At 24.1% G+C, this 15342-nt stretch overlaps 3 protein-coding genes across 3 annotated transcripts; 1 reads left to right on the top strand and 2 right to left on the bottom strand. All coding sequences in view use genetic code 6, as the record gives it.

The window, feature by feature from the left end:
- Positions 1-819: 819 nt before the first annotated feature.
- TTHERM_00486070 (non-SMC mitotic condensation complex subunit 1, amine-terminal protein) lies at positions 820-5798 on the top strand (the record flags this gene model as incomplete). Its single annotated transcript, XM_001032820.3, has 12 exons — positions 820-891; positions 990-1129; positions 1206-1551; positions 1687-2681; positions 2764-3076; positions 3144-3549; positions 3605-3874; positions 3928-4058; positions 4123-4640; positions 4691-5064; positions 5120-5496; positions 5550-5798. The coding sequence occupies 12 exons, from the start codon at positions 820-822 to the stop codon at positions 5796-5798; spliced, it is 4191 nt and encodes a 1396-aa protein (XP_001032820.2).
- Positions 5799-6550: 752 nt separating this feature from the next.
- Positions 6551-10738, bottom strand: TTHERM_00486060 (kinesin motor catalytic domain protein; the record flags this gene model as incomplete). The annotated part of the gene is made up of 14 exons (XM_001032819.3): positions 6551-6561; positions 6618-6752; positions 6819-6863; positions 6923-7091; positions 7146-7292; positions 7345-7598; positions 7660-7789; positions 7857-8537; positions 8599-8838; positions 8891-9039; positions 9106-9468; positions 9533-9914; positions 10072-10311; positions 10544-10738. The coding sequence occupies 14 exons, from the start codon at positions 10736-10738 to the stop codon at positions 6551-6553; spliced, it is 3141 nt and encodes a 1046-aa protein (XP_001032819.3).
- A 1410-nt stretch (positions 10739-12148) lies between these two features.
- TTHERM_00486050 (MFS transporter) lies at positions 12149-14172 on the bottom strand (the record flags this gene model as incomplete). Its single annotated transcript, XM_001032818.3, has 4 exons — positions 12149-13251; positions 13414-13620; positions 13806-13943; positions 14064-14172. The coding sequence occupies 4 exons, from the start codon at positions 14170-14172 to the stop codon at positions 12149-12151; spliced, it is 1557 nt and encodes a 518-aa protein (XP_001032818.2).
- Positions 14173-15342: the final 1170 nt, after the last annotated feature.

The following is a 15342-nucleotide window of genomic DNA, read 5'->3' as shown; positions in this document are numbered from 1 at the left end:
AAATAATTATAAATATTTCTTAAAATATATTTTTAAATTTTAATTTAACCAAAAATTTATACTAGAGTATTGATTATAAATTTGAAATTGAATTCAAAATAATATGTGTTAATACAATTTAACATCAAATTTCTTTTATAAATTAATCTTTCTATATGCATAACAATCCTATCTAATTTTTAAATAATTTCTTAATCATCTTTTTAAATAAAAATATTAAATTTTAACATATAAATTAGAATTTTATTATTTTTTAAAGATATGTAAATGAAGGTAAAATTTTAGCTCAAATGCTTTTTTTTTATTTTCTACCAAAAAATATGATTTTAAAATGAATTATATATACTAAGAAAAAATTTAATAAAAATGCACCGACCGGGAATCGAACCCGGGTCAAAGCGATGGCAACGCTCTATTCTACCACTAAACCATCGGTGCTTAAGGTGAAATACTTGTATTTAAACACTACATTTTTTAATTTTTATAAACTATGTATAAATCAACAATTTAAAGCATTAAAAGTAGAATGTATAAATGTTTAAATAGAATTTGGATAAGATATAAATTGAAAAATACACAGAAAATATTTTGAATTTATAAAAATTTTTATAATTTAAAAGATAGAATTTCGCTCCAAAAGAAAATTTTGAAATTATAAATTATCAAAATTTAAGTAAAAATAAGCTGTGATAATAATTAAAAATTGCATATCAATTTAATTAAAATACTTGATTAGAATTAAATAAATAGGAGTATTAAAAGTCACGTTTTAAATTACAAAAATAGGCGGGCAATAAATATTTATTAGAGTAGCTTTAAATGACTGAGTTTTTCATATTCCCATTCAGCTTCTCTGAGATCAGAGAACAGTCATCAGACAGTAGATATACTGTAAATTATTTTAAACTTCAATTCCAATTATAGATTTTTAATAAATTCATTTTATAGATCTTGTATGAGATTATTAAAATTTTGAATATTTCTGATAGGTCGTTGGTGGAAATTTCGTAAAAGGTTAGGAAGAGAAGTAAATAAAAAGGACCCTTAATGAACTAGATAGAGCAATTTACGAAGATATTCATATTATAAATGAAAGCGACAGATTTGATTATTTATATTGGATTATTACGTAATTATTCTACTAATTTTATATTTAAAAAATGAACTTTAGAGCATTCATTAACGTTTTTATGATGATCTAATAGTATGATGGAAGAAAGTAAAGAGAAGATGAATGTAGAAATCCTAGTAAAAGTTGGAGATATAATACACACTCATTTCTAGCGCATTATTAAAATGCTTGACGATGTTGATGGAGAAGATTAAATCAACTAACATAGAATCTCATTTAAAATGCTGGCATTCTTAGCTTTTTACTATCTGAATGCAAGTTGTGTTAAAAAGCCAAAAAAGGCTTTAATTTCAAATGAAATAAGAGGAAAAAAAGAGGTTTCTAATGAGTATATTGAGAAAATAGCTGAAAAGCAAGCTATTTTATTAAGGTTATTTGAAGAATCTCTTTTAATTAATTTTAAAACGCTTTGGTAAAGAGTAAATAAAATCTTTTTTAACTTTTTCTTTTTATGATGATAATTTATGTATATATCAATCATTTATTTAAAATATTTTTATTCTAGTTTTTTATGTTTCAAGAATATCTTTTCATTAATCATAAATTTAAAATAGAGAGAAATTGATTCACAGTTTTTCAAATACTATTATGAGACATCCTTGAAAATGCTTGAAAGCAAGCAATTATTAAAATAGCAAAATATTAAAGAAACCATATTTAACATTTTGAAGAAGGTTATTTTTATAAACTCTGATAGCTTGAGCACTATATAATTTAAATTGATCAATTTAATTTATGAAGAAGAAAACATAGTTGAATATATTTGCGATTTTTTATTATCAACATAAAATTAAAACAGTGGCAATACCAACCAAGATGAATTTTTAATTCTTTTGAATATTAGTGAAGATTAAAGGGATAATAGCGAGAAGAACTATTCTCAACTTTGCACAGATACTCTCATTCGTTTAGTAAATTATGCAAATTAAACTAATGTAAATACTGAATCATAAGCAGTCAAGAATGTCAAAGAATTCTTATTAAAAATGTCTGAAAAGATTCCTAAAATATTTTACAACAATTTATCTTGCTTTGTCTAACTCCTAGATAATGAAGCTTACCATTTAAGAAATGCAGTAGTAGAAATAATGGGTAACATTATTAAAAATGTTCTGTCAACTCGTTAAAATCTTCCTTAGGATGAGTAAAGTCTCTAAGAAGAAGAGAGTGAAAACCATGAAAAAGCAAAAGAAAAGATACTTGATGCGTTGATTTAAAGAATATATGACAAGCATGCTTTTTCAAGATCACATGTTTTATAAGTTTTTATAGATTTATGCACTTAAAATCTTATTCCTCAAAATTACCTTTTCCCATTATTAGGATGTGCTTGTGATAGAATAAAAGATACATCTGCTAATGTTCGTAAGAAAGCCATCATCCTATTGCTTAAAATTATGGAATTTTACTTCATCATATTTGCAGCTTCTTAAAATAGAGTTAAATTCCATACTATAGAAGAGCTTGAAAGAGAACAAAGTTTCAATGAAACTGAAAAATCAGAACTCATTTCAGAATAAAAATAAATAGAAGAAAAATTATAAGACAGGTAAAATATTTTTATTAAGTTAAAATTCAAGTTTGCATTCATTTTTTAATAAAAATTAATAAATTTTTATTATTTTAAATAGAGAAAACGTAGAATAATTTCACGAATTTTAGCACGACTTAAATTAAGTTAAGAGAAAAATAGAATTATGCATGAAGTTAAAGCATAATTTGGATGAATATACAAAAATGATTAACTAAATTGAATTGATTATGCCAAATCTCTTATAATTACTGGGTTCCAAAAATAACTCAGATGTTACAGAAACCATTAAATTAATGATTTATTTATATTAAACAAATATTCAATGTGCTAATCAAGGAATTAGAAAGATGCTCGTCTTAATATGGTCAAGAGAAAAGCTAGTAAAAGAAGAGCTCATTAAAGCTTATTGGGTAAAATAAACAATTTATTATCAATAAAAAAATATATTTAATTTATTTATTTATAATAAAAAATTAGATTCTATATTTAGATGAAAAGGCATTCAAGCCAGAAGGAGTAGCTAAAAATTTAGTTTATTTGTTTAAAAAAGCAAATCTAACAGATTTAACCTCATTAGAAGAATTGCTGGTTGCAATACAAAAATGGAATCAAACAATCGAAGAGAAAGAAAGAGAAAAGAAACAAGATATGTTTTACATAAGCAATAAAACATTCGATAAAATTTGGGATATATTCACAACTTCTGTCATTTAAAACGATGCTAATTCTAAATATTCTATGAGAGCTGCTCTAACTATCCTCCGTATAAGTTCTTAAAATAACAAGGTTATATTCACATAAAATAGAATGATTTCTCTAATTGAAGTTTTGAAAAAATTCTTAAGGTTAAATTAACCTGATTGGATAGTAGTCAAAGAGATAGGTACAATTTAATTTTGAAATGCATTCATTTATTTTAATATTTTTTCATTATATAGGCATTTTACTTGAAAATAAAGAGGATTGCAATTATTTAAATAGCTTCATAAAGCTCATGATTTTTATACTTATCAAATTTTAAGGTACTGTTGATAATGAGTGGTATTGTGCTTGTGAACAAATATTAAATACAATCTTTTCAATAGAATAAAATCCTGAGAGTCTTATCAAGTATCTCATTCTTAGATGTACAAAAACTCTATTGGAAGGATAAGATACAAACAGCGATATCAATAAAAATATTGAAATTCCTTAAACTCCTCCAAGAAGTAAGTATATCCTTTAATTACTTAAAATTCAAAATTTAAAATAATTTTAAAAGATATTGTTGAAGCTGTAAGTCCTTTAAAAGTTACACCCTTTTAAAGTCCTAAGTAAACTTTTGAAACAGAAGAAAATGAAGAAAGCAAGCAGCTGTTATTCGAAAGAAGACTTGGTCATTTGTTGTTCCTTGTATACAATTTATATAATAAAATTAATAAAAAATTAAAAAAATATAATTTTATCTAAATAATAGGTTGGACATTGCGCACTTAAATTGCTTATTCATATTGATAATATTGAAAACGAACTCAAAAAGCTAAAAATTGAAGGAGAAAAAAAATAAGAGGAACAACAGCACAAAGATGGAGCTGAAGCTGCTGAATTAGATAAGATTTATGGTGGTTTAGAAGCTGAATACGAAAAGAGATTAGAGTATCTTCATAAAATAGCTGAAGAAAATATTATAAATGGAGATAATTTGATAGCACAATATAAACCTTGGGTAGACAAGATTGTCAAAGATATTATTGAAAACTAAGAAGGTGCAGACTACAGAAATGTTGATTTAGACAGAGTTGCTGTTCTTACTTTATGTAAATTCATGTGCGTATCAAAAGTATACTGTGAATAGAATCTCCCTATCTTATTTAAATTACTGGAATCCTCTTTTTCAGACCATCTGCTAAAGATCAATATTATAGTATCAATTGGAGATTTGCTTCACAAATATCCTAATCTTGTTGAACCTTATAATTCAAAGATTTTTGCAAAGTAAATTTCCTTTTATTTTGATTAAATTTAATATTTATCTTAAATAATAGATTGCATGATCCAGATGTTTAAGTTAGAAAAACAACTATGATGGTATTGACTCATCTTATTTTAAATGATATGATGAAAATTAGAGGTGAAATATGTGAAGTAGCTCTCCTTTTAGAAGATGAAGAGCCTAAGATTTAAAACATTGTCAAATTATTCTTGCATGAACTCCACAAGAAAGATTAAAAAATTATTTATAATCTTTTACCTGAAGCTATTGGCAGAATGTCTCGTTAAGATAAAACAGAACTAGGAGCTCCTATACATGAAAAAACTTTTGAAAATTTTGCAAAAAATATTATGCAATATTTAGAAAAAGATAAATATTCAGAAACCCTTGTTGAAAAGCTTTGTGTCCGTTTCCAAAATTCATAAAGTAATTAATTTATTTATTGATTTTTAACTATAATAAATAACTTACGTTAATAAAGACTAAAGAGAATGGAGAAATTGTAGCTTCTGTCTTAGTTAGCTTAGTTATAACGAGAAAGGTTTAAGAAAATTAATTGAATTCTATGAAAATTACAGAGAAAAGCTTCATGACCAAGAAATTATGGAAAATTTCTAAAATATTCTCATCAAGTTAAAGAGATTACCAAAGCAAGAAATGAAACCTTTAATTGAAGAATTTGAAGCAAAGCTTTAAGCTTATAAGGTTGAATCATTTGAACCTGTTAAGAAAAAAGAAACTGCTTTAGCAGCTAAGGCTAAGCGTGTTGCTGACAAAAAGAAAAAAGATGAGAGCAATAAAGAAAATTAATAAAATTAAATAAATACTAGAACAAAAAGCAAAAAATAAACTAAGAAAGTAAAAATTATTTACAAAAAATATATTATTTAAATAAATAAATTTTAAATAAGAACTAAGAAGAAAGTGATGAAGATGAGCTCGAAGGAGAAGATAAAAATGAAGACTTCGAAGAGGAGGAAGAAGAAATCGAAGAAAAACCTTAAACAAATAAAAGATTTTAGAAAAAAGAGCAACCTAAAAAGAGAGTCTTAAGAAAGACTAATTTAAATAAAAAGAGATCAATGGTAGAAGAAGATGAAGATGATGAATAAATGGATAGTGAAGGAGATTATGATGAAGATGATGAAGATTATAACTGATTTTTATTTTATAATTTAATCTAAAATAAAAATTATTTTAAGAGTATAAGTATAAAAATTATTTATTTTATTATTTCTTTTTAAAAGTGTTTGAGTTTCAATTTAAGTTATAAATTATAATTAATTCCTTTTCATTTTTATCATATTTAAATAAATAAATTAAAAACATATATATACTGTAATTCTTCATTAATTAAGAATCCGTTCATTAATTAAGACATTATATCATTAAAATTTAAATGAAACTTGATACCATAAATAATGTAAATAATTTCTAAAATTTTCATTTTCTTCCTACCTCATATACCTATATCCTTTTGTAAGAATTAATAAAAATTCTTTAATTTTCAAAAACAAAGTTCTTAGATAAAAATTAAATTTATAAAAAAACTCAACTATTTTACTATGTAGAAATCATTTGTTAGATATAAAATAAATAAATAGTAAAAAGCAATATTAAATGTTGATACAATAAATTGTAAATTTTTAATTCATAAAACATTTGATAATAGCGTTATCAATACATAAATGCTTATAAAGGTGTAATTCTTTTTTATATAAGTGATTATATTATTCAACATAAAAGGTCCATGTTAAATTGGTTAATTAATTGAAAAGTTTCATTCGATTATGTTAAGGCATCTATCTGCTGTTTACTTTTTAAAAATGTATTTGTGAACAACAAAATTGAAGTTGATATAACAATTTTTAGTGCTAAGCTTTATTTAAAATTAATTTTAATAGAGCTTTTTTCAGAATATATCTATTTATTATTATTAATAATTGTTTAGTAATTTTTATTAGGAATATTAATTTTACTGCATTCATCTTTGGTTCCTTTTTTCCCTTTTCCTTTAGATGCTGCCTAAGCTGTCATATCATCTCTAGATGAGGTATTTTATTAAACAACCTTTTAAGAAGCAGGCTAAGCCATTGTGTTTGATCTTTTATTTTCTAATATTAATGATTTAAAAGATTTTAATATTTTGTTGAAAAATTGAAAAGAAAAATTAAACATACTTTCTTATACTTCAAAGGTTGGATCGAAGCTCTATTAGAATACTACTGTTAAAAGTATAAATAAATTTAAAAATTAATGATATTTAAGTTGAGAAGCAAATTACTTTAATTATTGGTTCTTGATTAATCAACAGAAGAATTAGTAGATAGTGAGCCTTATGATGAATTTGTATTTTATACTTGTGCTTGCTATTATTAGTTTTATTTCTTTTAATGATTTTTTATATTAGCATATTCTATTTCCTCTTCAACAGGTATTTAAGCTTGCATTTTCTATTTAATTAAATAGCAATTAACTATATAAAATTAGTATTGAAATCATTTTACATTTTATTCTCCCTTGATTTCTTCTAAACCAAGAACTTTGAATATCAAATTTTTGTTTTAGAAATAGTCGAGATGTTCTTCAGAAATAGAAGAATAATAGTGAATTTTTTAGAATGTGTAATTAGGGCGAGGGTTTTTGCCTACAATCTTTTTTTATATTTTAATAATAAATTTAATTAAAATTAAAAATTTTATTTACTCTTTCTGTTCTATATGTTTGCATTTTTCCATCTTAATCCATAAGGTTATATTCAACAAAAGTATCTCTGCAGAAGTTATCTGGTAAAACAGCACTTGAAATTGTAATTTTAACATACATTTCTTTACCAAGTAATTACTTTGGATCTTCTATAACATCAGAACCCTCTTCTTCTTCCATTTCCTTAGCTAGATTTTTTTCACCTGTTTCATCACATGGAATCACGCCAACCTATAAAGAGCCACATTATCCATCTAAATTAAATTAAAATAATAATTTTGTCATTTATTTAAATATTGTTAATTTTAAATTTACTTTCTCCTACTAAAGACAATTCAATTTATGAGTCCATAAAATAAGCTAAATATAGAAGCTTAAAATAACCATTTCCTATCAAATGAGGCTCAGGAGGATCATAAAATGGATCTTCTGAATTATCAAGTGACTTTATTTTTAATTAATTATTTGTGAGATTTAAAATTTGAAAAAGCTAATAAAAGAATTTATTTTACTGGAATCTGATTAGTTTCAAAGTATTTTTCAAGTTACTCTTTAATTTGATAATATCTTTCATTGAATTTTGCTTAGTCCCATATAAACACCTAGCCTAATTCTCTATTGTCAACTTAGATTTAAATTTTTGATTTATTATTGATTGAGTTAGCATTAGGTTCTTCTTCATCTTCATCAGAATAAAGCTAACAAATTTTAGCTTGCAAAGAGATATTCCTTTTTAATTCCTTTGCAATCAAGTTAATTTCAAGAACTTTTGGAAGGAATTTCTGTAATTTATGCTCCAAATAATTTTTATCTTTGAACTTTTTATTATTTTCTTGCTTTTTATTTTTCTCTTGCAATTCTTTGATTTAGTTTTCTAATTAAATTTTTTAATCTTCCCATTATTTTTGTTATTCGATGGTTTATTTTTAGGTTTCAATTTCTTTCTCATGCTACTTTTCTTCAAATTCTTGAATACGAGTTTTATTTTCTAATTCCATGTAGGTGTTCATTTCATCCTGAACAAAGTCATAATCAATCTATTCAAAAGTTAGCTGGTCATTGCGAGGTTATGAGTCCTTAAAGATAAGAGTAAACATACTTGTAGTGCTTATAATGATTCTATCTAAATGGAATAATTCTGTCTTTTCTTTAACTGGAACACCATTTACCAAAATATTACAATCATACTAGTCCTATTTTATTTAAGTAAGTTAATGTTTTTAAATTTTTAGATGGTGAATCAAGTTTTATTACTGAATATTATTCTATAAATAATTATTTATGGTCTTCACTATGAATAATTTTAGCAACGTTATTTCTTGTTAAACCTACAATTATATCAGGTTTAGGTTGTGAGTGTTTACTACCTATAATTATAACATCCTTATCTAAACTGTATTAGATCTTATTGTGTAGTTATGGATCTTCGTGGACGTTTACTAAATGTGGTTTGGAGAGATCTATTTTATTTTATTCTGATTCCTCTTCTAATTACTTTTATTTTAATATTAATTTAATTAAGAAAATATTTATTTTCGTTTTTTACCTTGTTTTCAATATGTCTTTGCTATTTAGTTTTTGTAGTATCTTCGAGAAGGTGCTAGTTAGCTTCAAATTCTTCCTTTTTTTCTTTAACTTCTTAAATATTGTAAACTTAAGGATCTAAGTTTTCTATGTTCTTCATATCCAAATTATCTAAAGTAAAATATAGAAAATTCTGTTAAAACTCATTTATAAAATTATTATATTTATTTATTTTACTCAAATTGATTCCAAATTAATCCTAAAACTTTTGCATAAACAATTTAAGTTTTTCATTTTCTTCAGTCAGTTCTCTGATTAATTTGTCTGTAGCACTTTCATTAACAGTAGCTTTATTTTTGATCTTTTTAGCTTGATCTGCATATCTTAAAGTAGATAAGGTTTCTTCATAATTATCATTTGAAGGAGAAACTGCACAAATCATAAGAGTTTTAGAGTTACCACCCAAAGCGTTACATAAAATTTTAGTCAAACAACTTTCTCTATAAGGAATAACTTAATTCTTATTTTTACCCATTTCTTTATCTGCTAAAGCTTAAATGACTTTACCAAGAGTAGTCAATGAAAGGTTGATATTAGTAGCTTTTTAAATAAAAATTTAAAGTATTTGTAAATATTTTAAGATTTCTCATAAAAAATTAAATACCTTCTTTTAATCTTTTGTCTGTTGCACCAGTTTTGGCAACCTTTTCAGAACCAGCTAAATCAACTAAATTAATAATTGATAATTTCTCATACTTTCTATCACCTTTTTCTTCAGTTTACTTGAATTAAATAATAATAATAGTGTGAGCACGGGAAGAACAAGCATTCATTTGAGTTGAGGCAACAGTTCTATTTTAAGTACCTGTGTCCATAATTTTTTCAATGTCATTATAACTTTCTACTGGATGTTTTGACATACCATCAACATAAAATCCTAATGACTAATGCTGTCTAATCTTGAGACCACCTGTTGGCCTCTTAGTTACTGGAATCAATAAATCTTAAACAGTTTCGTTGTAAATTTCTAGCATAGAACAGCTAACCTAGTTTTAATTTAAATAGGATGTTATAAGATTACCATTTTTTTAGTAAATTGATGATTTATTTGTCGAAATATTTATGAAAACGTGTTGAAATAACTGCCATAATTAGCTATATTTGTAATAAATAATTGAATAAATATGATTGTTTTAGTATTACTTCTTATTCTAAATGAGGATTGTCATTTAACTTTATTCTTTCAAAAATTTCCTAACAAGCAATAGGGACAATACCTTTGTTAGCTCCATATCCAACCATAGAATAACTTTTACCAGCTCCTGTTTAGCCATAAGCAAATAAACAACAATGATAACCTAACCATGCATTATCTAATATCTATTAACCTACTTAATTATAAACAGCTCTTTAGTCGGCATATCTATCTGAAACAGGGATAGCCTATATTTTAATTATTCATTTAAAATGTATTTAAAATAATTTTTTCAATCAACTTAGATGTATTCTTTGATTGGAAAAGTTAAATTTGATAATACTTTTAAGATTATTAATGAATATTTATCTTATTTTGCTTTGATAATCAAAAACCATTTTTTAACAAACAATTAAGATATTATTAGAAGGAAAATGATTTATATAAAGTGATCTAAATAATTTTAATAGAAAAAATTACTAGTCCTTCTTCGTTTAACTCGAATCCATCATGACTCCAGAAGGAATAATCAAAGAAGAAATCTTTGTTTTTTTTAGGATCGTTCAAATCCAATAAACTTGTACGAGTTCCATCCATGTCAATACAAAGTTATGAATTGAGTCCTATTTCTCTCGTATTAAATGGTCTTACTCTGACAGCTACAACTACACTCATTTTTTTTATCGCCTTTTATGTTTATTTTAAATGTAAGCTATTTTATTTTATATGCCTAATAGTAGCTCTTCCTTCTCTTCCTGAATTAAACTCTAAAACTAAAGAATTTGTTAAAATATGATCTTTTGATTTTTAATTTTTATTATTTTATTTGAATATAAAATTTGATTAAAATTTTTGTTTGTTTACTTGCTATTTTTGTTATTTTATAATTGAAACACTAAAAAAAGTGAGGATTGAATGTAATAAATAAATTATCTTTGATTCCAACAGAAATTTAATATTCTCTTCATTGATTTATTTGTTTATATACTCATCGCATAACCTTTAGTTTTTTCTCACTTATTTTTCCTTCTTTATTTTATCTAGACTTTTGATAGAAGAGAATTAAAATGCCATAAAACACTGCCTTTAATATACATATTTATTTGATCACATTTATTACTTTCACTTCATTAACTTTGTCGATTTCTCCTTTAACTTTGCAATTTATTTGATCAGCCAACAAATATTTTTATCTGATTCCAGTATTTATAGAACATAAATTGATGCAATAATGCCAAATTTATACAAAGTAAATTTAAATTAAGAAAAAAAAATTTAATAAATTAAATACTATTAATATTAAAAAAAATACTAAATAATAAACAACATAGAAGTAAAATTAAAGAACAATTTAAACTAAAACAGCAAAATAATAAAATCTTAAAAAGCAAAAGTCTAATCTAACTAGAGAATGTTAATGACCATCTATATGAGTTTAGCAGTTGCATATATGAAATATTTCTACTTCAAAATGGCATAAATAGCTCTAGGAGACGCCTATAAAATTACACAAAAAAGTTCTTAAATTCTATTTAGAAGATCATAAGCTGTTGCTTACAATAAATTCAGTGCAAAAAAAATATTAAAATAAGAAATAATCAAACTACTTTTTACAAAATATTCATATTAATTTTAATATATTTATTTTAAACATTATTTATCTTAATTACAAATAAAAAAACTAAAATTTTTTAATTTTTTAACATAAATTAGTTTTATTTTAAGGTAATTTGTTTAACTAATTAAAAAGAAAGAATGTATAAAATACAAGAAGAAATGTAAAAATATTTTACTTAACTTATTTAGATTTTATAAATTTAAAATGAATTTATTTGTGTTTATTAATTTTATTAAATTTGAAAGAATAAATATTTTAAACAAAGAATAAAGGATAAGGATTTAGTTAGTTGCTTTTGATAAGTACAAATTTTTTTATTTTTATAAACTTGTAGTTTGTTTCAGTAAATTAATAAAAGTATTTTTTTGCCTAAAAGTTTATTATTTAATTCAATTTTGTTTGTTTGTTTGTTTTTATGATATTGAAAATTTTTACTTTTTACAGTTGTTGAAATTAATTTAAAAAATTCAATCAGCTATTAATTTTGTGCTTAGATCTTTCAGTTCGTGGTTCATAGTTAAATTAGGCTTAGATTTCTTAAAAAAACTAGGCTTTGTTAATAAATATTTATAGTCTTCTATAGCTACAGGCATAATGAAAACAATAGCAATCAAAGTAATTACAATGAATAAAAGGAATATGTTTTCCTAACCAAAAATTGGGATTAAAAGCTAAATGATAGAAGATGCTAAACTACCAGCTCCTTCAATAATTCCAGTAACTGTTCCTATTGCTTATTAATTTCCTTTTAATACTTAATGTTTCCCTAAATCTATGATTAATGGCCCATGCTGCACATTATATGGTCCACCTAAAAAGATACCAATTAACAAACTTGTGATGTAGAAATTTACCAAGGAATCTTCTTTAGAATTTAAAGTGTGAAAATAGAATAGAGATAAAGCTAAAAGTATGAGACTGGGAGGCATCAAAATTCCTCTTCTTTTGTGTAATCTATCACCTACATATCCACTAACTATACCTCCTATTAAGACTCCAAAGCTCCACATAATGCTTATTCCAGAACTGTTGCTTTCCAAGTGGTTTTGTTGCAAAAACTTTGGGAACCAAAATAAAATACCATAATTCAAACCTTTTAAGCACATAAAATCTATAGTATACCAAATAACACCAGGTATTTAAAGGGCTTCATAGACTGTAATTCCTTTGTATTCTTCTTTTACTCTTGTTGGGTTTATAATGCCTGAGCTACCATACTTTAACTATAATTTTTCACGTAGTCTCTCTAAATCATCTGCATCCATATTAGTTAACTGCACTTCTTAGGATTCAGTTTTAGAAACATATTGGAGAGGTCTTCTAATAAAACTAGGATTTATAGCTGAGCTCTCCTCAAGTTCATCTTCCTCAATAGTCGCTAAACCTGTAGAAGAGGGACTCTCAGATGTAAATTCATAAATAATATAAGCCATAAAGAGGCAAATACTTCCAAAGACTACAAGAGACCAATACCACGAAAAGTGTAATCTTAAAATTGCTAAATCTCCAATTAATAAACCAAAAGTATCACCAAAGCTTCTGCAACCGCTCCAAATACCTAGAAGTATTCCTATATTTAAAAAAATAATCATTAATTTAAGAACAAAACTAGAGAAATATATCATTATTTTGAATTTAAAGAAAGTATGAATACATTTGAATCTACTTATTTAAACTATTAGTAGAATAAATTTAAAAATATATTTATTATTTCTTTATTTAGTTTTTGTACCTCTATTTTCTGAGGAATACCAATTTCCGAGCATTCTCATATACCCAGGAAGACAAGCAGATTCAAATAGTCCATTAAAAGCTTAGAGTATAACATAAATATATACCTCAGTAATAAAAAATACTCTTAAAATTCCTATCCCTGCTAAGCAACTTGCAGAAATAACCATTCCTGCGAGTAAAAAATTCTTTGGATTAAAGTGATCAGCTTTATTGTTAAAAATTAAAAAATGAATTTAGTTTTTAATGCATACTTATAATTTCTTTTATTTTATGGCTATTGCCTTGAGAACTCTTAATATTAACTAGTTCCTTAAAATAATTTGCTACATTTTAATGTTTTCAGACAGATTTGCTCTGTCTGCTTTAAAAATGATAAAATGAATAAATTACATTTATTTCCGCAGAAGTAAAGTCCAATACCTAAAAATAATAAAAATGCTGTATCCATATATCCAATATCTTTGTCTGTTATTTCAGGGAGGTCATCTTATATATATTTTTATGTAAAACTCCAACCTGTCCTCATGCCTACATACAATAAATATAAACTTAGCAATTTTTTTAAATAAAAGCTTGTAATTTTTCTATGAGAAAACAGAAAAAAAGCTAGCTTGGTACTAAGAAATTGAAAAATAATATAAAAATTACAATGGAGTGAGGAATATCCTAAAAATAATATGATGAAGACTTTAACTTATCTATTAAAAAGTTCTTTAGTATCATAATTCTGTTTCCATTGCTAAATAAATGCTATCATCCTTTTTTTAAAAGTATACCAATCAACTAAAACAAATTTTATTCAAATCTTCTTTCTTAAATCTTAAATTGTTTATTTATTTATTTTGTTTTTGAACAATGTTTATTTTTTATTTTTAAATTATTTAATTGAACTAAAATATGCTCACCAAAAAATTTTTACTTTGGTATTTATTTCTAAGAGATTCTAAAATTTTAGATTGTTAGGTGGGGTCACTTTTTTTCTATTAAAATTGAGATATATCACTTACAATATACTATATATGCATCTGGTTTTGAATATTTCTACTTAATACTCAAGATAACGTTATTTTAACTTTGAACATAGACGTGACACACTCTATTAAAAATGTAAGAAATAATGTTTATATTACTACCTTTAAATTTAAACTCTATCTGATAATAAGTAGTTTTTCCACCTCGAAAATTTACAAAATCTATTTTGTATTCTAAGGTTTACATCCTTTAATTACTAAAATAAATCTAATTATATCAAAATTTTGCTAATTTATAAATTCAAAAAAATACTATTTTCATTTTTGAAAGTTGTTAAGTAAAACCTTATTGAATTCTTTCTTTAAATTTTTGCTTTTCAAGGATTTTTATTTTATTGAAAATTACTAAGGATGAATTTGTAATTTCAAGCTGTTTTAAAAAATATTAATTTAGTTGATTTTCTAGCAACAAAATCAATTTCCAGACAAGTAATATCGTCAATTTTAATTTTATTTTGCGTCAAACGAAAGTGTAATGCACTTTTATAAAGCTTTAGTAGGAAAATCTAATAAATCAAGTAGTATTTTTATATAATAATTCAAATACTTTCTACAATAATATGAAAACATACTTTTTTAAATTAATTTTTAATTTTAGAATTAACATTAGCAGCTGATTCTATTTTCAATAATTGACACAACAAAAATATAAAATTTTATTTTAAAAATAGTAAATTTATTATCTATTAGCATAGTTATTTTTGTGAAAAATTACTTGCAAGTATTAAATTAAAAATTTTTTGTTACTTAGAAGAGCTTTGTTTTTAGAGTAAAGTGTAAAAAAAGAATTTTAAACAAAATTTTGTAAATTATATTAAATAAAAAAATTTTTTATGGTGGGCACTATTAAAAAATTGATAAGATGCCTAATATTTTTTTGCTTTCGCAAAATTTGT

Source organism: Tetrahymena thermophila (assembly GCF_000189635.1).
Source record: "Tetrahymena thermophila SB210 genomic scaffold scf_8254527, whole genome shotgun sequence".
Taxonomy (NCBI): Eukaryota; Ciliophora; class Oligohymenophorea; order Hymenostomatida; family Tetrahymenidae; genus Tetrahymena; species Tetrahymena thermophila.
The sequence above is the reverse complement of the archived record's forward strand: the minus strand, read 5'-3'. Positions and strand labels throughout refer to the sequence as shown.